The 20,718-nt window shown below is 33.6% G+C and overlaps 8 protein-coding genes across 14 annotated transcripts in view; 4 read left to right on the top strand and 4 right to left on the bottom strand.

Moving 5' to 3' along the window:
• LOC124949227 (probable serine/threonine-protein kinase cdc7) overlaps window positions 1-232 on the bottom strand; it is a 2,939-nt gene extending 2,707 nt beyond the window's left edge. Inside the window, exon 1 of one of the 2 annotated variants that reach the window (XM_047493976.1) lies at window positions 69-232. The gene's annotated coding sequence lies outside the window, so the exon portion shown is untranslated. The other variant, XM_047493975.1, reaches the window with a different exon arrangement.
• Window positions 233-2,852: 2,620 nt separating this feature from the next.
• Window positions 2,853-8,509, top strand: LOC124949223 (putative surface protein SACOL0050). Of its 3 annotated transcripts, XM_047493969.1 has the most exons (7): window positions 2,853-3,133; window positions 3,194-3,508; window positions 5,048-5,136; window positions 5,262-5,441; window positions 5,547-5,636; window positions 6,513-6,681; window positions 6,776-8,509. In XM_047493969.1, the coding sequence occupies exons 3-7, from the start codon at window positions 5,061-5,063 to the stop codon at window positions 7,941-7,943; spliced, it is 1,683 nt and encodes a 560-aa protein (XP_047349925.1). In that variant the 5' UTR covers window positions 2,853-3,133; window positions 3,194-3,508; window positions 5,048-5,060; the 3' UTR covers window positions 7,944-8,509. The 3 variants fall into 3 exon arrangements, with proteins under 3 accessions (XP_047349925.1, XP_047349924.1, XP_047349926.1); XM_047493968.1 differs by having other exon boundaries at window positions 2,853-3,508; XM_047493970.1 differs by lacking the exons at window positions 2,853-3,133; window positions 3,194-3,508 and adding an exon at window positions 3,590-4,177.
• A 140-nt stretch (window positions 8,510-8,649) lies between these two features.
• Window positions 8,650-10,234, top strand: LOC124949230. The gene is made up of 3 exons (XM_047493981.1): window positions 8,650-9,162; window positions 9,345-9,632; window positions 9,731-10,234. The coding sequence occupies exons 1-3, from the start codon at window positions 9,090-9,092 to the stop codon at window positions 10,096-10,098; spliced, it is 729 nt and encodes a 242-aa protein (XP_047349937.1). The 5' UTR covers window positions 8,650-9,089; the 3' UTR covers window positions 10,099-10,234.
• Window positions 10,235-10,451: 217 nt separating this feature from the next.
• On the top strand, window positions 10,452-11,638 carry LOC124949229. The gene is made up of 3 exons (XM_047493980.1): window positions 10,452-11,012; window positions 11,152-11,300; window positions 11,428-11,638. The coding sequence occupies exons 1-3, from the start codon at window positions 10,616-10,618 to the stop codon at window positions 11,611-11,613; spliced, it is 732 nt and encodes a 243-aa protein (XP_047349936.1). The 5' UTR covers window positions 10,452-10,615; the 3' UTR covers window positions 11,614-11,638.
• On the bottom strand, window positions 11,053-15,158 carry LOC124949228 (probable U3 small nucleolar RNA-associated protein 11). 4 transcript variants are annotated; one of them, XR_007101001.1, is made up of 4 exons: window positions 15,023-15,158; window positions 14,145-14,949; window positions 12,807-12,974; window positions 11,053-12,453 (listed from the first exon to the last, which is right to left on the bottom strand). XR_007101001.1 is itself a non-coding variant. In XM_047493977.1 (3 exons), exon 2 carries the CDS (start codon window positions 14,927-14,929, stop codon window positions 14,168-14,170), a length of 762 nt encoding a protein of 253 aa, XP_047349933.1. In that variant the 5' UTR covers window positions 14,930-14,949; window positions 15,023-15,158; the 3' UTR covers window positions 11,053-12,974; window positions 14,145-14,167. The 4 variants fall into 4 exon arrangements, 3 of the variants coding, with proteins under 3 accessions (XP_047349933.1, XP_047349934.1, XP_047349935.1); XM_047493977.1 differs by having other exon boundaries at window positions 11,053-12,974; XM_047493978.1 differs by having other exon boundaries at window positions 11,053-12,971.
• LOC124949380 (calcium-binding protein P-like) lies at window positions 12,162-14,813 on the top strand. The gene is given in 4 exon segments (XM_047494373.1): window positions 12,162-12,171; window positions 12,327-12,497; window positions 12,606-12,692; window positions 12,774-14,813. Coding segments are annotated over 4 exon segments (1,374 nt in total). The 3' UTR covers window positions 13,880-14,813.
• LOC124949221 lies at window positions 15,035-18,320 on the bottom strand. The gene is made up of 4 exons (XM_047493965.1): window positions 18,161-18,320; window positions 17,843-18,083; window positions 16,263-17,573; window positions 15,035-15,968 (listed from the first exon to the last, which is right to left on the bottom strand). The coding sequence occupies exons 1-4, from the start codon at window positions 18,173-18,175 to the stop codon at window positions 15,553-15,555; spliced, it is 1,983 nt and encodes a 660-aa protein (XP_047349921.1). The 5' UTR covers window positions 18,176-18,320; the 3' UTR covers window positions 15,035-15,552.
• On the bottom strand, window positions 18,197-20,543 carry LOC124949226 (putative tRNA (cytidine(32)/guanosine(34)-2'-O)-methyltransferase). Its single transcript, XM_047493974.1, has 6 exons — window positions 20,236-20,543; window positions 20,077-20,146; window positions 19,797-19,996; window positions 19,289-19,683; window positions 18,808-19,121; window positions 18,197-18,391 (listed from the first exon to the last, which is right to left on the bottom strand). Exons 1-6 carry the CDS (start codon window positions 20,354-20,356, stop codon window positions 18,337-18,339), a joined length of 1,155 nt encoding a protein of 384 aa, XP_047349930.1. The 5' UTR covers window positions 20,357-20,543; the 3' UTR covers window positions 18,197-18,336.
• Window positions 20,544-20,718: the final 175 nt, after the last annotated feature.

Here is a 20,718-nt window from a genome sequence, read left to right as displayed (position 1 = left end):
TGAAATTATGTCTGGAGATCCGATTGATAATGGGGACTTGGTCGAATAACAATAACAATGACAATGACAATGACAATGACGACAACGATGATGACAACAACGACGACAACAACAACGACAACGACAACGACGACGACGACGACGACGACGACGACGACGACGACGACGATGACGGTGACGGTGACGGTGACGATGAAGAGACGGCACGCTTGCGCGATACGCGAGGCTCTACTGACTCGTCAGCGAGCGTCGAAGGATAAAGCTTCGTTCTTTGAAGAGTAGAGAAAGAGAGAGAAAGAGAGAGAAAGAGAGAAAGAAAGAGAAAGAGAAAAAAAGAGAGAGAGAGAGAGAGAGAGAGATAGAGAGAAATAAAAGATGGTAGACCTCAAGAGATCCTGTCCTGAGCAAGGAAATAGCTTTAAATCTGTAGGCAAGGGCAGTCAATGCCGTTCAACAACGATCGGCAACCGATCGTTGGGTCCCCTCTAAAAATCGGCAAACAGGATTGGTTGAGATGTCTTGGAGGATGTAGAAGTGGCCCGCCATTGGCCGTGGCAAGGAACCTCATCTGGGTGACCGGGTGACCTCCTTCCGTTCTTCGAACAGCGGGAGGAGAACTCTGACTCTTCGTCGAGCTCTTGTCTCCTCTTTGGATATCGAACGAAAAGTATTTACTTTTACTTCGATCAGAAAGAGATAAAAAGATAGATAGAGAAAGAAAAAGAAAGAAACAGAGAGAAAGAGAGAGAGAGAGAGAGAATTATCGAGGCGCCATTTCGAACGGAAATTATAACGGAATTATTTTACTTTCGCCATGTGTTCGACTCCGTTCGATCCTCGTAATCTTTTAAATGTTTTGTCGAAAAAAAAGAAAAGAAAAAACAAAAAAAGAACTATCTTACCGTCTGAGTTTGATAAAAAACAGCAACTTACGTTTCTTTTCTCTCCCTCTCTCTCTCTCTCGCTAATTTTTATTCTTTTTCCCTTTTTTCTTGTTTTTTCTTCTTCTTTACTTTTATCGTTGCTTTCTTTTATCCTTTCAAATAAACTTACATCAAAACTCATCTCTCAATGACCCATTTATTAATGGCTAAATTGGTTTATCTCGTTTTAACTTAAAGAAGCTTAATGGGGGAACGTAGGATTCCTTTTTTAAAAATAAACAATATCACCGTGACAAACGAATTGTTCTCCGCTCTTCTGATGGTTAACAGTCCAAGAATTGTACGCCATGGCCGAACAAATTATTAGCCAAGGTGAACCACTACCGACAACTACTTTCTTCGACCTACTAACCGGAGAAAGGCCCAAAACACGATTCTGTGGATTCATTTGTTGAATTCCTTCTCGAAACTCGCGTCCCGTTCTTCTTCCCATTAACTGATATCTCTCTCTCTCTCTCTCTCTCTCTCTCTCCCTCTCTCTTTCTCTCTCATCGATCCCGCGATTACCTTTCTTACTTATCTTACGTGGCTCATTTAATTCCTCAAAAATAAGAGATCGATCGATTACGTTTCGATGTTTTAAGCACAATACTTAAGAAAAAAGTAGTTTCGTGAAGGTCGACGACACTAAGCTATCAAAATACATTATGATTTTGATCGACGTTTACGGTAATCTATTCTTTCTCTCAGTGTCATTATTTATTCAGTATACGGACATACTTTACGATTTGCAATTTGACATGTGCAACACGTTCCTTCTTATACAAAACGTGCAACGTGTTTGCCACCATCATCTTTTACAAAGCCGCGTTCTATTTATTTATCGTTTGCAAGTCACATTGCGGTCAACCGTCCATAAGATCATTTCTATTTGAAACAGATTTTTTTTCTAAAACGCATAATATGAATTTTCACTATGGATTAAGATCTACAGGATGAAACAAAAGTTACTCTTAGTGATTATTATTAAAAGTCAATTGCACCATTTCTCTTCTACAATCAAACCTTACCTATACGCATCTCGCCCGAAACTTTCCGTGTTAATTTTTTTCGCTTTTGTCTTTTTCTCGAATCGTAAAACTACTAGAGATATTTTGCCGATCTTAAAACTTTTTGTCTAATCTGTACAAAAAAGGAAAAAAAAAAAAAGAAACGCATCTACAAATGTGAACGACTTAAAATTGCTTACGATATGCTCTTATAGATTTTACGTTCGCATATATTTCAAAACGTTTTCAGGTAAGTAGGTGTATACACTTTTATCGTGACGAATAAGCAAAGAAAAAAAAACAGAACAAAAGAAAACAAAAAGAGGAAGAAGAAGATTAACAAGAAGTTCGTTCTCGTAATTGCAAGGATAAAAGCTAGACACATTCGACGAATAAAAAAAAGTTAACACCTGTTACCATCGTCCACGTTGCCTGGTCTTTTTTCAACCGATATAATCTTATTGCGACAGGAGATATTGAAAAGTGGGACTACCTCGTTAGAATTTATACCGTTGATGGAAATATAAAATAAATTTTCTTTTCAATTATCTTGTAATTTATAACTGGAGGAAAAAGGACAAAAAAAAAAAAAAGAAAAGAGAGAAAAAAAAAAGAAAAAGAGAGAGAAAACAAACGTCCGCGCAACATTGTTTTCATAATTTAAACGAATCCAAGAATGAGACTGTAAACGAGTTGGACGAAAAAGAAAAAAAAAAGAAGAAATGAAAAAAGAGTAGAGAAACGTAAAAAAGACAAAAAGAAAAAAAAAAAGAAAGATATTAAAAGACGAAGATAAATAAAAGAAAAATAAATCCCGTCTAAAAATAACTTCCCACTTTCACGAAGAGGGGCAGTGGGAGGGGGTGGGGGAGCGGAGGAGGGAGAATATTTTTTTTTTGAGATACATGTGAATCATTTAATTAAAGTTTGAAAGTAAGAAATCCTTCATTGAGAAACGAGCGACCATAGTCGAGACATCCAAACACGCGTTCTTGACCGTGACTCTTTCGAAGGCAACACGAACAAAAAGAGAGATAGATAGATATAGATAGAGAGAGAGAGAGAGAGAGAGAGAGAGAGAGAGAGAGAGAGAGAGAGTACGATTTCCTCATGCTATATCCTTTTGGTCGTTGACATTGAAAGAGTCGATCGAGCTGGTGGAACGATCGTAATAGTAAGAAGTAGTGGGGATCATACACGGTAGGATCTTTATTTACCCTAGAACGCATTAGAATGCTTTAATAATCCTAGCATCGGCAGTGGCAGGTGCTGTGGTGGTGGCCTGTGACCGACTTTTAAAGAAACCTTGGGGGGAGTTGGGTGGCATCTTCAGTTGGACATTGGCCTCCGTAAGACTAAGGAGTCAGGGAAAAGGAGTCGAAAGGGTGTGACGAAGATAGAAGCTCTTTTTTAACGAGAGAGAGAGAGAGAGAGAGAAAGAGAGAAAGAGAGAAAGAGAGAGAGAGAGAGAGAGAGATAGATAGACAGAGAAAGAGAGAAAGAGGATTCCATCTTTGTTAATAGTACTCGAGTCAACTTCTATTTTTTACTAACACAATTGATCTTGCGTTACAGGTGAGTACAAAAGAAAATTATATCTCTTTATTATATTTTTATTTAAATACGATTTATATGTCATTTATCATTGTACGAAGATAAGATGTTAAAAATGTTCATCGTTGAATCCGATCAATCCGATCCGATCAATCCGATCCGGTCAATGTCTTTCATTCTTATTTTCTTTTTTCTTTTTTTTTCTTGTTCTTCTTCTTTTTTTTTTCTTTTGTTCTTTTTCTAACAGGTATTAAAGATAATTAAATGAATGTCTTAGGATTAACGAAGCTGAATCTAGTTTTACTTCCGTTTTAAAGATAGTTCGTAGTTATCGGTCGTTAAAACTGTTTCAAGATCGGTTATGATCGATCAAAACGGTTTTCTTCGGAGGACACGAACGAATCACTCGACGGGAATATTAAAATTTTAAATCGGTAGGAGAATAAGTCGACCATATAAAGTTGTTCATAATGATGCACCCATTACCGTGCACTCGTACGACGCAGTAGTTATATCCGCTATATAAAAGATGAGCTAACTTCTTCTCCATCGTGTTTATTCATCGTCCTTCTCTTTATTCTCTTCTTTTCTCTTCTCTTATACTCGCACGTAGCATCTCACGAAAGATTGTTGGCTTTGACCGTGACCGAGATTTAGGTCAAGCGGTCGCGAACCAGACTCTCGGCCTGTGTATGTGTATATATATATATATATATATATATATGTGTGTATGTGTGTGTATGTGTGTGTGTGTATATATATCGACGAAAGTCGAATGAACTCGACAGAGAATCGTTCCTCTTTATTTCATTTCATTTCATTTCATTTTTTTTTCTCTTTTTCTTATTTCGTATTATTTTTATCTTTTTCTGAAGTATTCATTATACTTAGCTGAGCACTAAAAAAAGTATAAACTTTCATTTTATATATAATTTACATGTTCAAATATTTTGTTCGATTATTTTGAAAAAATACATTTTAAAGACTTTGACGTCGATCGTATCGAATACTTAACAATAATTAAAATTAATAAATTGATTGATTTAAATTTATTAGCTCTGATATATTCGATTATCAATATTCTTGGTATTTAAATTAAATCGAACTCAAAACGGAAAATAATAAATTTCATTGGCATTATTTAATTTTTCCTTTTTCTTTTTTTAGAAATTATTATTGTCACAGTTGTGAATTCCTGTTTGTCGAATTTCGCGTTGTCCAATTTGTAAGATCAATTATCAATTAATCATAATTATACGGGCCGACAGATGTTTCTTTTTATATTGATCAACGATCACCTTGTTCTTTTCGCTTTCATAATTCTTAAATTACAAATCGTAATTGTCGCTTTAAAAAAAAAAAAATGGATAAACTTTTGAATCATAATTAATCGCGCTTCATAAAGTCAAGGAAGAGAGAGAGAGAGAGAGAGAGAGAGAGAGAGAGAGAGAGAGAGAATAGTTAATGCGTGACACAAAGCATATAAATAATTAATAATTCACTCCATCTTGGTAATGTCATTAAAATTTAATCGTATTAAACGAATTCATATAATTGCAGATTAATCGTAAGGATGCGTCTGTCAACTGTGGTGGAATTGTTGTTGATACTTTTATTGGTAGCGTTCGCTGCATATGGAAGAGTAATCGGTAAGAAGATCGTGACGTAAATGAATATTAAATTAATAAAATAAAATAAAGAAAAAAAAAAACAATACAAAAGAGAAAAAAGAAAAATCAGTGCAGATATTAATTGTCTTGCTATTGTTTAACAGATTCAGGCCTCGTAGCAGTGAATCGAAGTATACGAGCCAGCAATGTCCCCAAACAATCCATCGAGTTACCGATAATAACCGAAACCGCCGAGAACGTTAACAAATATTGCACGTGCAGCGACGTAATTTGCAATTGTTGTCGTAACTTTCACATTCCATTGGTAGAATTAAAAGGACCAGGTAATTAATAATAAGCCGAAAAATATTGCAAAATTTTGTTCAATCTCTTTAACGAAATCAATGAAATTTTATTTTATTAATCTATTTTCTATCATTATTCTTAAGGATGTGCCTCTTTGCAATATCTTAAAGATGACAATTTGGCGGTACAATTGAGCTTTGGCGACAACATTCTTACATCTACGATCGTTAACGGTAAAAGTATATAATATATATTATATAGTATACATATATATATATATATAGAAAGAGAGAGAGAGAGAGAGAGAGAGACAGAGAGTAATATAGTAACCGTAACACGTACTGCCTCTTTCCATTTATTTTCCACAAGGAAAACCATCGTCTCGAACGCATCGGCAATTTTTACGTTCTGTCTATCGTGTAACGAGTTGACTCCATAGTTCGTGCATCGTTCCGTGACAAGTGAAAAAAAAAAAAAAAGAAAAGAAAAAAAAAGCAAAATAAAGAAAAGAAAGGATAACTTCTATCATACTTATACCGTGTTACTCCGTCTGCCCATAACCATTATATGCGGTTAGGAAGTGTGTTAATTACACGGATATGAGGTTTCGACTATTCCCGTAGATATTAAGGTGTCATTCGGCGATGGTGACTTTCACCAAATGACCGTGAACACAGCGACAGCCATCGGAAATATCGAGTACGCATACTCGCAGATGCATACTCATGGCTAAAAGAAAAGAAAAAAAAAAGAAAAGAAAAGAAAAAAAAAAAGGACATACACAAAAAATTATTTGAAGAGAAATATGCTTAACGCGTGGGAGTGGAATTCGTGTCATCGTTATACATACATACATAAATATTTATATTTATATTCATATTTCTAAGGTGAAAGTTTGCATTTGAACTTTCGCGATGAGATTTAGAATTTGAAAAGAGTTTTTGTGGGATCGATTTTATGGGTGGTACGACGTGGATGATTAATACCATTGTTTTTATATCGAATTAATTTTTTTACTTTTCTATTACTTCCTTTTCTCTTATTTTTTTATTTTATTTTATTTTTTTCTTTTTTTTTTCTTTTTTTTTTTTTTTTAATTTACTTTCAAGGTAAAAATCCAAAACCCGTTTGTGTGCCATTACCGGGTGGATTTAGCAAGTTTTGCGGAAGGATATATTCGATTAAAAGAGACACAAACGATCATTTCAAAGCTTGTCTTGGATTGGAACTCCAATCGTCAACCGAATTGGAGGCCAGCTTACGTGTCAGCTGTTTTAGGTAATATTTGAATATACATATATAAACTATAACGATTTTCTTTGTATTATAATAATTGGCTTTTCGGAGATCGATATATTTTTTTCTCTTATAGATTCGGTCCCGATGGTCTGAAATTACGTCCGGCAGAACCATTCCCGATCGTTGAATCCGAACAAACTTCCGAAGAGGAAGACGACGACGATCTTTTCGGTTTAGGTTCGGACGACGACGATGATGACGATGACGATGACGATGATGCGGTTAGACCGAGCTTAAACGCTGTATCGGACAACATTGGAACGAACGTTGGGTTGGCCGACGAAGAGGAAGACGAGGAAGATGACGACGACGATGTCCTTGGATTTGGTGCATTATTGGACATCATAACCGGCGATGATGAGACATCTACGAAAAAACCAAAAGTAACAACCGCGCCGCCCCTCTTACAATTCACAATACCCATTTTAACAAGGCCTACGACAACAGTTTCATCGGTACAAGAACCCTCTGACGTATCGATCTTCCAAACTTTAGACTCTCAAAACGATAATCATCAGAATGATTATAGTCAGGAGTTAAACGTTATCGAGGAACAAATTAATAACGAAAATAACGATGCACTTACGGAATCCGATTTATTGACAGATCTTACGACCGATGAAACGATCATTGAAACCAATCAAAATGGAGAAACGACCAGTCCGACGAATAAACTTGTGAAACTTCAAAAGCCAGTGGTTAATCATAAAATCAAAAAAGTTGGTACGAGCGATAATAAAAAGCCTAGCATCACTTCGTCAAGCATAAATGCGATTAACGATGACATTAAGAAGAAGAATAAGAAGAAACCTCTGAAGAAACCGATCGACGATGATGATGTGAGCGATGAAATTTTGGATGACGATGATGACGACGACGACGACGATCTTGATGATTTAAGCGACGACGACGACGACGACGACGACGACGACGACGACGACGACGATGACGACGTCGATGACAACGAAGACGATGATTTAAATGAAAACGTTGATCTTGACGAGGAGGACGATGAGAAGGCCGATGATCTCGATGATTTAGATGACGACGATGACGAGGATGCTGTATTAAGTGCCCTCGTTGAAAATGACAAGCCAAAAAAAAAGAAAAATAAAGTCATAACGAATAATAAAGGACAATCGAGTCGTCCCGGCGAAGAGGATGATTATTCCATTGGAATAACTGATTTTCTCTCAAGGAAAAAACAAGATGCCCGTCAGAGTAGAATCATGAGGTTATAGATATTTATTTTCGATTGACCTTTAAAATCCAATCGAATTTAATTATCGAATTTGACAATACGAGAATTTTGGGATGAATTTTGCGAGTCGAGTTTCAACGTTCGTTCTTCATTTCATTTAACATATTTGACTAAATTTTATAAGTTATTGAAGATTTATTCGTAATTGAACTTGCAAAATTTTCACTTTCATATTTCTCGTAGAGATTCTCGTTGTTATAGGATACTCGATGAATGATTGATTTATTCAACCATATAACGTAAATACGGAAAAAGATTATCGAATTTTTCAATTATTTTTCTTTTCTTTAATTCATCTTCTAATTTACCTTAATAAGAAATTATCCGAGATGATACATATTAATCGACGTAATTGAAATAAATTGAAAAATCGTCAAACGACCTTTGCCATAATGCGATTCTTCGCATAATTTCATATTATTTAAAACAAATCGTATTTATTATACACACACACACACACACACACACACACACGAATATTATTTAATTAACTTATTGACACTGTACTTAGATATTAAGTAATAAAGACTTACACGTTCAAAAGGATTTCAATTTTATTATATATAGCGTTTAATTAAAATTCCTAGATATACTTTAACAGATCGTTATCTCTTCGATTGAAAAAATTTGTCTTGTTTTCAAATTTATTAAAGAAAAAAAAAAAAATAAAATAATAATAATAATAATAATAATAATAACAATAATAATAATAAAATAAAAAAAGAAGAAGAAAAAATAATTCATTCGATCAAATATTTTGCAATAATTATTAATTTTTATTAATTTCCATGCGAAAATCCGTAATCATCATTTCATCAGAAAGCTTTATAATCGACTGCACTGATGTAAGACATACATATACATGCATACGTATATATGCATCAAACAAATGGAGCACTGGAACGGAACGAGATGAAAGTATCAAGTGTAGATTAACGCAACGGTAAACTGAGTTTTGAGTACGTCTGATTCTTCTACTTTCTATCGAAAGTTTATGAATATATAATGAATTAAATGTCTTCCTGGTCTGGTCCAAGGTATAACCAATATCAGTCTTAAATTCGGATCGAAACGCGAAACATCATAATCGCGCTAGTGAATCGGAAAACAAAACAAATAAAAAAAAATGGCTTATAAATCATTTCTCTTGCTGATTCTTATTCCAATGATCGGTTACGCCACGAAAATAACAAAAATAGGTGAATATATGTAATCGCAAAATCATCGCTTAAATATACTCAATAAATGATAAAAAGGAAACAATTACGATTAAAAATTATCAAATTATTTGATATTTTTGACGCCTGGAATAATATATAAAAAAGAGAGAGAGAGAGAGAGAACGAAAAGAAATATAAATAAGTGTCTAATTTTTTTTTAGATATGACAGAGTACATGTCGTCATACTACGATCCAACGACAGGATTAGAATTAAATGGTAAACCGGAGGACGTCGAAAGAACTCCCAACCAATTGCCAAAGCTTATTTTTCGAGGAATTCCATGTTTCTGTAATAACATGACCTGCGGTTGTTGTACGGGTGTCAATATAACCAAAATAAATTTTAATCGACGTGCATGCACCAAGTTCACTTACGATCCACAAGAATTTTCTATCAACATGTCCTTTAGTATGAATGAAAAAGAGATATTTTCTAGTTCCTTATCCGGTGAGTATTAACTGATCGAGTTAAAAAGATAATAATCGATCACAATAAAGATCTTTATTTTATTGTTGTTTTTTTTTTTTTTCTTTTTTTTTTCACAGCGAAGAATCCCCCACCAGTTTGCATTCCGTTCGTCTATATACCAGTAATAACGTTCTGTGCACGATTCTTTGACGTTCATACAACTGGCATAAATCTTCATGCATGTTTAGATCTCGAAACACGAATAGTAAATGCACCGATTTTAATTCTACATTTCAATTGCATGAAAATCGGTATGAATGGTGTATCATTATCGAAACCGGAAGATGATCTTATTCTTTCATCGACGTCGAATCAAAACGAGAAAGATGAAGTTTACGACGAAGTCAATTTCGAACAATCGGATATCGATGTAGTAACTAACAATATTCTTGGTACGACTTATAGTCCTGAAGAAGAAGCTGCGATCGGACAGTTAAAATATTAATTTATCATTTAAATTCTTTTAATAAAATTTTTATATTAGATACATGGATATTCATCTGCTTGTGATCTGTGCGTGTGTGTGCCTATGTGTATATATATATATATATATATATATATATAATTTCTTTTGTATTTATTATATCAAATATAATATATAATTTATATTATTTATTTATTCGAATATTATTATTTTAATTGACACTTGATCATTTCACATTAAACATTTCCCAATCGAATCATCGTGTCCATTATACATATATATATATGTGTGTGTGTGTGTGTGTGTATTAGTCACGTTATAATAACGTAACGCATACAAACATGCGAATAAACTTATGTATTCTATAAGAGGAACTAACGAAATGCGATTATACGGGTGAACAACTTGAGGTAAACCTAAATTTCTCCTTAAAACGGGGTCATATCATGGTACCGTCCTCCGTTAACTGACCAGTCGTCTTTCGATCGTTCATCGAGTATTATCAATAGGAAGAATGTAGATGTAAATTTGATTTTGAATGGAAAAAAAAAAGAAAATGAAGATCCAAGGATTATCGATCGTTCAAACATTATTGTTATTTCTTATATATTCATTATCGGAGTCTAAAGTGAACGTAATAAATCATCAGGATGATACGAAGATCATTCTAAAAGATCAAGAAACGATGAGAGATCTTGAGACATTGTTGAGACAAGCTGTGATAAATACCACGAGTACGACGTCGACTGATATAACAGCAACCAGACAAGGACCTTGTCAATGTGCACTAGGTGTTTGTGGTTGTTGCTCGAGAATATTATTTTCCACTTGGAAACAAAAGGCATGCGTTAACGTGACTTATGATCCGGATGAGTTCAGTTTTACTGCTAACGTTCTGATGAACGACAGGGTTCTATACACCAGAACAATTTCCGGTAAATCTGTCTTCTTTCAATTACTTAATCGATTTTCTGAATGGATATTGCTTCCTTTTTTTTTTTGGTCGTTTCAATTCTTTCTTTTTTTTTTTTTTTTTTTTTTTTTTTGAAGATTTTCATTTTCCACTCGTTTCAGGGAAAAATCCTAGACCAATTTGCGTGCCCGTACCAAGGATACCGTACATTAGGGCCTGTGTGAGATTTTATAATATATTCTTTCAAGGTAGAAATATACATCTCTGTATCAACATGGAAGGAAAGTTTAGAGATACAACGTTGTTCAAAGTAAAGCATTTTTTATGATCCTATTTAAATATATATATATACTCATCGATAGCTATATATATATGTGTACAGTTGGAGATTTAAGTATATAAATGATAATGAACGATGATAATATTCACGTATGCAGGTTGGATTAGATTGCATCCGATTTGGTTCAAATGGTTTAGCTCATATAAAACCGGAAGATGGGGGTGGATTAGGCCAAGTCGAAATTTTTCCAGACGATGACGACACCGATTATAATGATGATTACGATGACGACGATGATGATGACGATGATGACGACGATGATGACGACATATTAGATTTTTAACATAATTGTTATTATTTACATACGTCGACGATTAATATAAGATTTTAAAAGAAACATTTATTCTATTTATATATATATATATATATTTTTTTTTTTTTTATTTTGTCATATGTATCTTAATTAATAATTACCTTTGACCAATTCTCTATTGTAAATAGATTCGAGTTTGATCGAAAGCATATGATAGTCTTTTATAATGATAGTCCATTTTTCTCTCTTTTTCTTTTTTTTTTTGATTGTAGTACCAAAAATTATTTTACAAAGCAAAGAAACATGATTTTCAATTGAACAATCGCGATATAAAGTGTCGAGTCAAACAATTGTGACAAATAACGCTGATTTCCGTTAAAATTCAATGAACTTTTATATCGGTCATCATAGTGATTATTATTTCCGGTAGAAAAGGTATCGCATAGACATCGGACCAGAAAGCGTCGTTCATTTTATTATACTTAGATAGTTCAAAGTGTGAAAACATCGATATTATTAACTGAACTGTGTATTATTTTTATTTGTGTATTATTTGTATTAGCTAATAGTGCGAAGAAATGAATTTACGTCTGTGCAAAACGTTCCTCTTACTACTGTGCATTTTTTCAGAATTTAATATAAATAAGAAGCAAAGTTAGTTGATTCAAATTGTTCCTTTCTTCCTTTTAATTTTTTTTCTTTTTTTTTTTTTTTTTTTATACATACATGCATAAAGAACGCAGCTCTAGTATATATTTATATTAACAAATACACCATAGGATTTCCCGCGTCGAAAGCATTTTTGATTTTCAAAACCAATTCGTTAAATGGAAGATCATGCACTTGTCCTACATCTTACACCTGTTCTTGCTGCGAAAATGTTATCATCATTTATACCAAGATGACGAAACAACGTAGGTTGAAAATAAAAAAATTACTGATAAATATATAATAAAACAATTCTTCTAATATACTCTACTCTATGCATGCGAAATTTTTTGAATGATCACTTGTTTTTTTAGTTTGTGTCAATTTTACTTATGAAACGAACAGACTGAAAGTAAATATCACGCTGAATGCAGTAATCTTAGCTAATCAAATTATTACAGGTAAGACTTTTATAAAGTACCCCTTTTTTTTAACAATATGTAAAATATATTAATTCTATTTATATATTGTTTTATCGATAGAGTATAAATCCTTTAGAATATGCAATCAAGTACCTGGCAGTTTCTTTTCAAGTGTTTGTGCAAATATTTTAGAATTGAATCAATTTCCCAGGTAAAAAATATTCTTCTCGATAATTATATCCAATGATTATTACTAATATCCAAGTATTATTTATGTTTCTTTTAGATCAATCACTGTTTGTCTTCGGACCGAAATAGCTACTAAACATAAATTATGGCAACTGAATTACAATTGCATCAGTATATCAACGGAATTGCCAAAGATGTCCAATACAACTACTCCTACTACGATGACAGTAACACAATCGCCAGGAATGGCAGGCATGCCTCCAGGACAAATGCCAGGAACGCCAGGAATGCCAGGAATGCCAGGAATGCCTGCAGGACAAATGCCAGGAATGCCAGGGATGCCTGCAGGACAAATGCCAGGAATGCCAGGGATGCCTGCAGGACAAATGCCAGGAATGCCAGGGATGCCTGCAGGACAAATGCCAGGAATGCCAGGGATGCCTGCAGGACAAATGCCAGGAATGCCAGGGATGCCTCCAGGGCAAATGCCAGGAATGCCAGGGATGCCTGCAGGACAAATGCCAGGAATGCCAGGGATGCCTGCAGGGCAAATGCCAGGAATGCCAGGGATGCCTGCAGGACAAATGCCAGGAATGCCAGGGATGCCTGCAGGACAAATGCCAGGAATGGCAGGGATGCCTCCAGGACAAATGCCAGGAATGCCAGGGATGCCTGCAGGACAAATGCCAGGAATGCCTGCAGGACAAATGCCAGGAATGCCTGCAGGACAAATGCCAGGAATGCCTGCAGGACAAATGCCAGGGATGCCTCCAGGACAAATGCCTGGAATGTCAGGAATGCCCCCAGGACAGATGATGGGAATGCCAGGAATGCCTCCAGGACAAATGCCAGGAATGCCTTCAGGAATGCCCCCAGGACAGATGATGGGAATGCCAGGAATGCCTCCAGGACAAATGCCAGGAATGCCTTCAGGACAAATGCCAGGGATGCCAGGAATGCCTCCAGGACAGATGATGGGAATGCCAGGGATGCCTCCAGGACAAATGATGGGAATGCCAGGAATGTCTTCAGGGTAAATGTCAATGACAAAAATAATGCCACTAGATTAAATATCAGGATTATCATCAAAGAATATAGGAATTTTTGTATTATACATATTCAAAAAAAAAAAAAAAAAAAAACTAGTGGTAATAACTTTTAACAATTTAAATAATTTATTAATGTAAAGGATGTAACGGAAATAAGAAACATTATATAATGAATGATGAGTAAAAAAGTAAAATAATCTAATAGCTGACATTTTAGTTCCTCAAAAATAATATTGTGATGAAACAAATTTACCTTATAATATGTATAAAAATATATCAACGCTTTCTTTCAAACTTCCATTTATATATAGGAGCAGAATCTCTCGTTGCAGGTTTCACCTGTTTTGGTTTAATTTCTTTCTCCTTTGCTAGAGCTCTCTGAATTTCTAATTTTTGTTGAACGACAGTTAACTCTCTTTCTCTTTCTATTCTCTTATACAATTCCTTATAAGCCATGTGTTTTTGTTGTTCAATGGTAGCAAGAGTATTTTCATCAACTCGAGGGAACTTTATATCTCTTAATTTAGACAAATTAGGTCTATTTGTACGCCTCGACAATAACGCAGGATGCGTATTTAATTTCTTAGCAATATCAAAGTTTCTTTCCTCTTTCTCATCTTCGACAAAGAATATATGCGTATTTTTTACTTCATTTGCAGCATCTATTAGATGTAACTGACTCTGCAACTTTTCTACCTTTTTCGCTTCTATATTTCTTTTATAAGCAACATATTTTATATCTTGCGTCTCCATTAACTTAATCTGATCGGGAGTATGTTCGTCTTCCTTATCTTTTTCTCTGTGCACACCTTTCTCTATTTTTGAATTGATCATGTGAAAGTAAAATTCATCCGGATTTCTATTGAGAGCACGTTTTTGCAATAACTTCAAAGTTCGTTCTTTCCTATGATAATCCTTTGCTCTTGCAACATAATCTTTCTTTTTTTCAAGAAGACCTAAGTGCTTACGAGCCTCTGGTTGATGTCGTTCTTTATGAGTTTTTTGCGTTGCTTTGGCTGCTTTCTTCCAAGAAGACATCCTTAAATTATTTTTCGAATCTATAAAGTTAATACAAATTTAAACTCATTCTCCAGAAATAATAATAACGATAGAAAAAAATGTAATTTATACCTTGTTCCGTATAAAATTACTTCCAAGAAATATTATTCGAGCAACGATCGATAATTTTTAAGAATAATATGTTACATTTACGAACGTTTTCAATATTGAACATAACGAAACATAACCTTACAATTCTAAGCGTGACGATTGGACGCTTTTTCGTTCTGCGCCTTTTCATTGCGCAGATACAACATAACCAATTACATCTTCTGGCGCGAATTATGAAAATATATTGTAAATAAATTTCAAAACGCAAGATAGCTTATCGAAAAACTCGTCCGTATTTATGTCATTACATATTACGACGAAGCAAGACGAAAAAGAAAATGAAATAAAAAAAAGAAAAGAAAAGAAAAGAAAAGAAAAGAAACGAAAACGGAATGTAATTATTAATCAAAAATAAATGTAATTTATCCAACGATGGATCGACAAATAAAAAAAAAAATATCGTACATAACCTAATAATGTATATATATATATATTTTGCTTTTGTCTTTTTTTGCTCTTATTAAATATTACTCGAAACGTTAGAAAGAACTTTAATCGTTAGTTATAACATCGGATTGCACAGATTGATGTGCTCGTGATGGGATCGGTATAATCGTATTTCCAACGGACAAAGAACCTTGACTAAAAATTTGTGTTTCCGAGGATATTCCTCTAGGCGATGTCAACTTGTTTTTCATCCTTGCAATTGGTTCTCGTCCTCTGATTTTATACCAACCGTATCGATGTCTTTTCGCCATTGGACTTCTATCATCGGCATGTAAAACGGCAGAATCAGTTGCCGTCGTTGAGGTAGGAGATTCATCCTTGAAATCTCTTGATCGTTTACGCGAATTATTCGACACGTAAGATGCAATATTTGACAAATAATTATTGACTGCGGACGACGAAGGTATTTCGTCTCTTTTAAACATTCGTTCGCTCGAAGTAGACGTTAAAAAATTCCCACCTACGATAAGATATATTATCAAAACGCATATGTTTATATACATATACATATACATATACGTTTATTATATTATATACATGCATATATATATATATATATATATATATATATATATATATACGTATATATATTTTATAGTTTACGTGTAATCTTTTTTAGGCGATCCATCTTGCCAAAATTAATAAGATTTTGTTTAAAAAGAAAGGAAAGAAAAAAAAGAAAAGAAAGAGGAAAAAATAATATTAAACCAATGAGTCGCATATTCAAGGGATTTGGAAAAAATTAATAACATACCGGGAAAACTTCTGAGCGCTTGTTTAACCGCATGCGTCATAGAGGATAAAAGACCAGCAGAATTGTTTCTATTCAAGGAACTTTCCACGTTATTACTCTGCCGAGTCGAATCCGAACAGAATTTATAATTTGCAGTATTTACATTATTTTCCATCGACGATTTGATCAACTCTCTTTTAGCCGTATCTGTTATTTTACACTCGGCAAGATCTGACATCGATGACAATTGCTTTAAGCCAGATTCGATCAGAGGTCCGATATTGGATGTTCCAGAAGTCGAATTGTTCTCTACTATCACCATCATCACGACACGAGAACAACCAGTTTTTTGGGTAACACCAATGTTACTATGAGTGGTCTGAGTTCTATAAAATCGATTCTCCTTTTCAATATTATTTTCATTGTCACTAATCTTCTCCGTGTTAGATCTCGAATCTACCTTCGACTCATTCCGATTCTTTTCAAACGCATTCGCATCAATATTAGTCAATTTACCATTATCCGTTTTCATTGGTACATCCTCCATTGTAACTGTCGATCGTGATAACGACTCTCGAGCTTCATAATATTCATCGTTTTCCGTCATATTCGAACTACCGATACTACCTCTACCCGATTCAATATCTTTATCGTATTGATCAGAAAATCTGACCTTTTTGAACGAACTAGATCTTCTTTCCTCGTGTATTCTAACTTCAACGTTTTTCATCTCCGGTAATATACCACCATGGACCCCGGTTAATTCCATATCATCGGCCGACCCTTCGATTTCATAGTTCGATAATTTAGTTTTGGTAGCAGTTATGTATTCGGTTCTTTCTTGTTCTTGCATAACCGATAACATCAATCCTGGGTTGTTCTTTGTTGAGAGCTGTTCTTCCACGCCAAAATCGCTTGGTAAAGATCGAAATGGCGTTTTATCCTGATTCGTATAACAAGTCAAATAACTGCTAGACTTACCCTCGAAATCGCTACTTTTCGATTCTGATCCGTACGTGTAACTTTTTACTATCGAGGTCGCTGAACTTATGTTTGGTGTCTTTAATAAAAAATTTGGCACGTGCGGAGTCTTGTATTCGAGGCTCGACTGTTTCCCCGTTACGGCAACGTGCATCGGCGTACTCGTTGTTCTATAAAGTTCTGGCGGGGACGTTAATGGGCCAACAAAATTACCATTGTAATCGCCGTCGATCGTCGAATGTTCCTTCTTCTTTGTTCCTAAATTTGACGATATTGGCGTGGCCACGAGAGATCTTCTTTCGGAGATCGATACTTGAGGACGTCGTTGTGCCAACCAAAATTTGCATGGATCTTCGGAAAGTCCCATGAATATTATAGTTCAAAGATAATAATTATTCTTCGTTAATTTAATTTGTAATTAAATAAAAAATGAAAGAAAAGAAAAATCTCATACCATGTGAAATCATTTTTTCATTTTCGATTTATATTAATAAAAATACAAATGGAATTGTATTTTTTAAATATAAATTCGAAAACCCTTCTTTACATATTTTGTATATAATATCATTATGGATCGTGATTTCACGTGGCACCAGTCAAAAAGAAATATTAAACGTTACCGAATAATTCGATATCCTTGTTTTGTTCGAAAAAATCACCACATAAATAACAATACAAAGGAAGATGATTGACGGCTACATGATAGAGTAATTTCTCATCTAATTTTGGATGCAATGGCAATTTTTTACCGTAACATAACGGACAATAAAACTCTTGATCCGGATGCTTGTTTCTTTGATGTCTCTTACAACACTCAGCGCAACAAAATAATTTCTCACAAATGTTGCAAGTTCTATTCGTCTGTAATATTTACAAGCGCGAATATTAATATGTAATATTTTTCTAGATTTATTATTAATAATAATTTAGATAATTACCCAAGAGGAAGACATGAAGACGAAGAATTTGTAAATGTTTCGCCGAGTAAATGTTTACAAATTTCTTCGTTTGCAAGCATTTTGATAAGATTCCCGAAGGACGGTCAAATAGCGTAACGCATAACGTAACGACAGCGTAAATTCCTGAAAGATAGTATTCAACGATATCAGGATAATTACGTCCTTTTCTTTTTACATCTTTCTTTCCTTTCTATAACTGCGATTGTAACTCTAGATCGATAGAAAAATATTTGAAATCCGATTTAAATATAAATTGTTCGATTATTCTATAAAACTTATTTCGTCATATTCGAAATTTTCTTATCACTGATTAGTTTCATTTAAAGGCACAAAAAGCAATAAAATTCCATTTGTATATGAAATTTGTATACTTGTTAATACGACAAGGTATATCGAAGGTCGAAAATATTTTAGTCAATGTTTACTAATCTTTTTTTTTGCCTGTTAGTATAGATTTTACGTTTGATAAATTCAAGTAATTAAGGTATATACGCAATAATATAATATTTTCATGCAGATAGAGACTTATACGATAGAATAAGTAGGAACATTTATTATTAGAAATTTTTTTGTTTTTGTACAATATTTTTCTTCGTTTAAATTAATTTATTAAATTAATTTATTACTTCTCAAAATCATTATTTTCATTAGATATATTTAAATGAAGTAATGTATCCAAGGAAAGTATATTCAACACGTCTTCCTGATTTTCATCTGTCTTTTCCTCCTCCATCACTTTTTCATTTATACACTTTTGTTTCCGCCTTGTTTGTTCTTTAAATTCAGATAAGGATATTGGACGATCATTATCAATAATAACACTAACGTCTGCTTTTCGAAAATCAGTACTTCTATCCTCAAGTAAGGAGAGTGCCTCTTCGTAAGGTGGTGCGATTGGGCTTTGCACTGGCTCATGATATTTGTATTCTTTTCCTTCGAACTGAAAATATATCAAGTATAATATTATATCTGAAAATATTTCAAGTATAATACATACATATATATAGATGTATTATACTTGAAATTATATATAAAGATATATTTATTCATATCTTTTTTCTTTTTTTTTTTTTTTTTTTTTTAATATAAATCATTATATATTCCTACATTCAATGGATAACACGTATCGGAGTCAGGTTGATTTAAATCTCCGCAAACGACAAATGGTACAACGAGCCTGTTAACTCCTGTCAATTTTTCAAAATTACAAGGTTCGTGAGTTAGAAGAGGATTCAACATATGTGGTTCATATCCTTCAGGTGGAGAATAATCTTTGCATACTACGAAAGCCTCAATGCTAGAATTTCGAGAACTACTTGGCTTGGCGCAATAGACATAAGGAAAAAATATTTTCAATTGCGCATATAACAATGAGACATCCTTAGCTCGAAAAATCTTTGCTACGAATGTTCCTCCCGGTCGTAATATATGAGTAGTTATATTTAAAGCTGCTAGCAAAAGTTGAGATTGAATATATATGTCCATATCATGTAATCCTGTGACTAAAGTATAAGATATATTCACAATTAATTATTATTAATATAAATCTACAAAGTTAATGATAAAAAAAAAATAACAAAAATAAAGAACAAAATGAATAAATATAAGAACATGCCATCAGGTGCTCCATCGCATACAACTAAATCTGCTTGCGTGTTATCAAAATGAGCAATTATATGCTTTGCCGTGGCAGTATTTGTAATATCTCCTTGAATTTGAATTACACCTTCCAATGGTGCCATCGCTTGTAAATCAACAGCAACAATTTTGGGAGGTGTCGCTTCACCTGCTTCCAATGCCTTCTTATAATTTTCACTTAAGGATAAAAAAATAATTTTATATCATATAAAATTTAAATAATATATTTGTATTATTTCAATGATATATCTACATACTTTAATTTTCGTGAAAGAACTTGACTCCAGCTACCAGGTGCCGCACATAAATCAACAGCTTTGTTTACACCTGTTGATCAAATATAAGAAACGTCAGTTTATAAAATGGAAAAAAAGGGATAATCGTACAAATTTACGATTCATATCAAGATACATTACCATCAAATATATGACATTCATTATCGATTTGTAATAATTTAAATGCACTACGTGCTCTCCAACCTTCTTCCTTCGCTCGTCTGTAATATATATCACGTTTGTCCTTTGACGTTTTTCCCATATTTGTAAATATATATATATATATTAATAATTTTTCTTCTTAATAAAAATTAATTTACTACTTAACAAAATAATATATGTATATAATGAACGAGCTCATAGGTTAGGTGACAACAATTTTATAAGAGAAAGAAGCCATTTAAGGTTATTCATTATCTATTGCTGGTAATATATGCGACTTCAGCGATAGATACGGATGAAATACGAACTACAAACGCAATAGGTATAACATTGTCCCTACATGCATCTTTTTGGCGTATAAGTTTGTTAGGTTATACCCATCTCACGTCTTAATCAATCGAGATAGTCTTCTCATAATCTTTTTTACATAATATATATATATATATACAGTAATACGTTTTA

This window comes from Vespa velutina, chromosome 5, assembly GCF_912470025.1.
Source record: "Vespa velutina chromosome 5, iVesVel2.1, whole genome shotgun sequence".
NCBI classification, from domain to species: domain Eukaryota; kingdom Metazoa; phylum Arthropoda; class Insecta; order Hymenoptera; family Vespidae; genus Vespa; species Vespa velutina.
Note: the sequence above shows the minus strand (reverse complement) of the source record. Positions and strands in the feature narration are given on the sequence as shown.

Bases quoted from the DNA above. Each gene is read 5' to 3' on its own strand.
- LOC124949223 (XM_047493969.1), top strand. From the start codon at position 5,061: ATGCGTCTGTCAACTGTGGTGGAATTGTTGTTGATACTTTTATTGGTA. The intron at 5,137-5,261 runs GTAAGAAGATCG...ATTGTTTAACAG, and splicing joins TGCATATGGAAGAGTAATCG to ATTCAGGCCTCGTAGCAGTG. The intron at 6,682-6,775 runs GTAATATTTGAA...TTTCTCTTATAG, and splicing joins TTACGTGTCAGCTGTTTTAG to ATTCGGTCCCGATGGTCTGA.
- LOC124949230 (XM_047493981.1), top strand. From the start codon at position 9,090: ATGGCTTATAAATCATTTCTCTTGCTGATTCTTATTCCAATGATCGGT. The intron at 9,163-9,344 runs GTGAATATATGT...ATTTTTTTTTAG, and splicing joins CACGAAAATAACAAAAATAG to ATATGACAGAGTACATGTCG. The intron at 9,633-9,730 runs GTGAGTATTAAC...TTTTTTTCACAG, and splicing joins ATTTTCTAGTTCCTTATCCG to CGAAGAATCCCCCACCAGTT.
- LOC124949229 (XM_047493980.1), top strand. From the start codon at position 10,616: ATGGAAAAAAAAAAGAAAATGAAGATCCAAGGATTATCGATCGTTCAA. The intron at 11,013-11,151 runs GTAAATCTGTCT...CACTCGTTTCAG, and splicing joins ATACACCAGAACAATTTCCG to GGAAAAATCCTAGACCAATT. The intron at 11,301-11,427 runs GTAAAGCATTTT...TCACGTATGCAG, and splicing joins GAGATACAACGTTGTTCAAA to GTTGGATTAGATTGCATCCG.
- LOC124949228 (XM_047493977.1), bottom strand. From the start codon at position 14,929: ATGTCTTCTTGGAAGAAAGCAGCCAAAGCAACGCAAAAAACTCATAAA.
- LOC124949221 (XM_047493965.1), bottom strand. The intron at 17,574-17,842 runs GTAACGTTTAAT...GACTTTCCGAAG, and splicing joins CAAGGATATCGAATTATTCG to ATCCATGCAAATTTTGGTTG. The intron at 15,969-16,262 runs GTATGTTATTAA...ATCTTATCGTAG, and splicing joins AGCGCTCAGAAGTTTTCCCG to GTGGGAATTTTTTAACGTCT.
- LOC124949226 (XM_047493974.1), bottom strand. From the start codon at position 20,356: ATGGGAAAAACGTCAAAGGACAAACGTGATATATATTACAGACGAGCG. The intron at 20,147-20,235 runs GTAATGTATCTT...TTTGATCAACAG, and splicing joins TGAATGTCATATATTTGATG to GTGTAAACAAAGCTGTTGAT. The intron at 19,122-19,288 runs GTAGGAATATAT...ATATATTTTCAG, and splicing joins ATACGTGTTATCCATTGAAT to TTCGAAGGAAAAGAATACAA.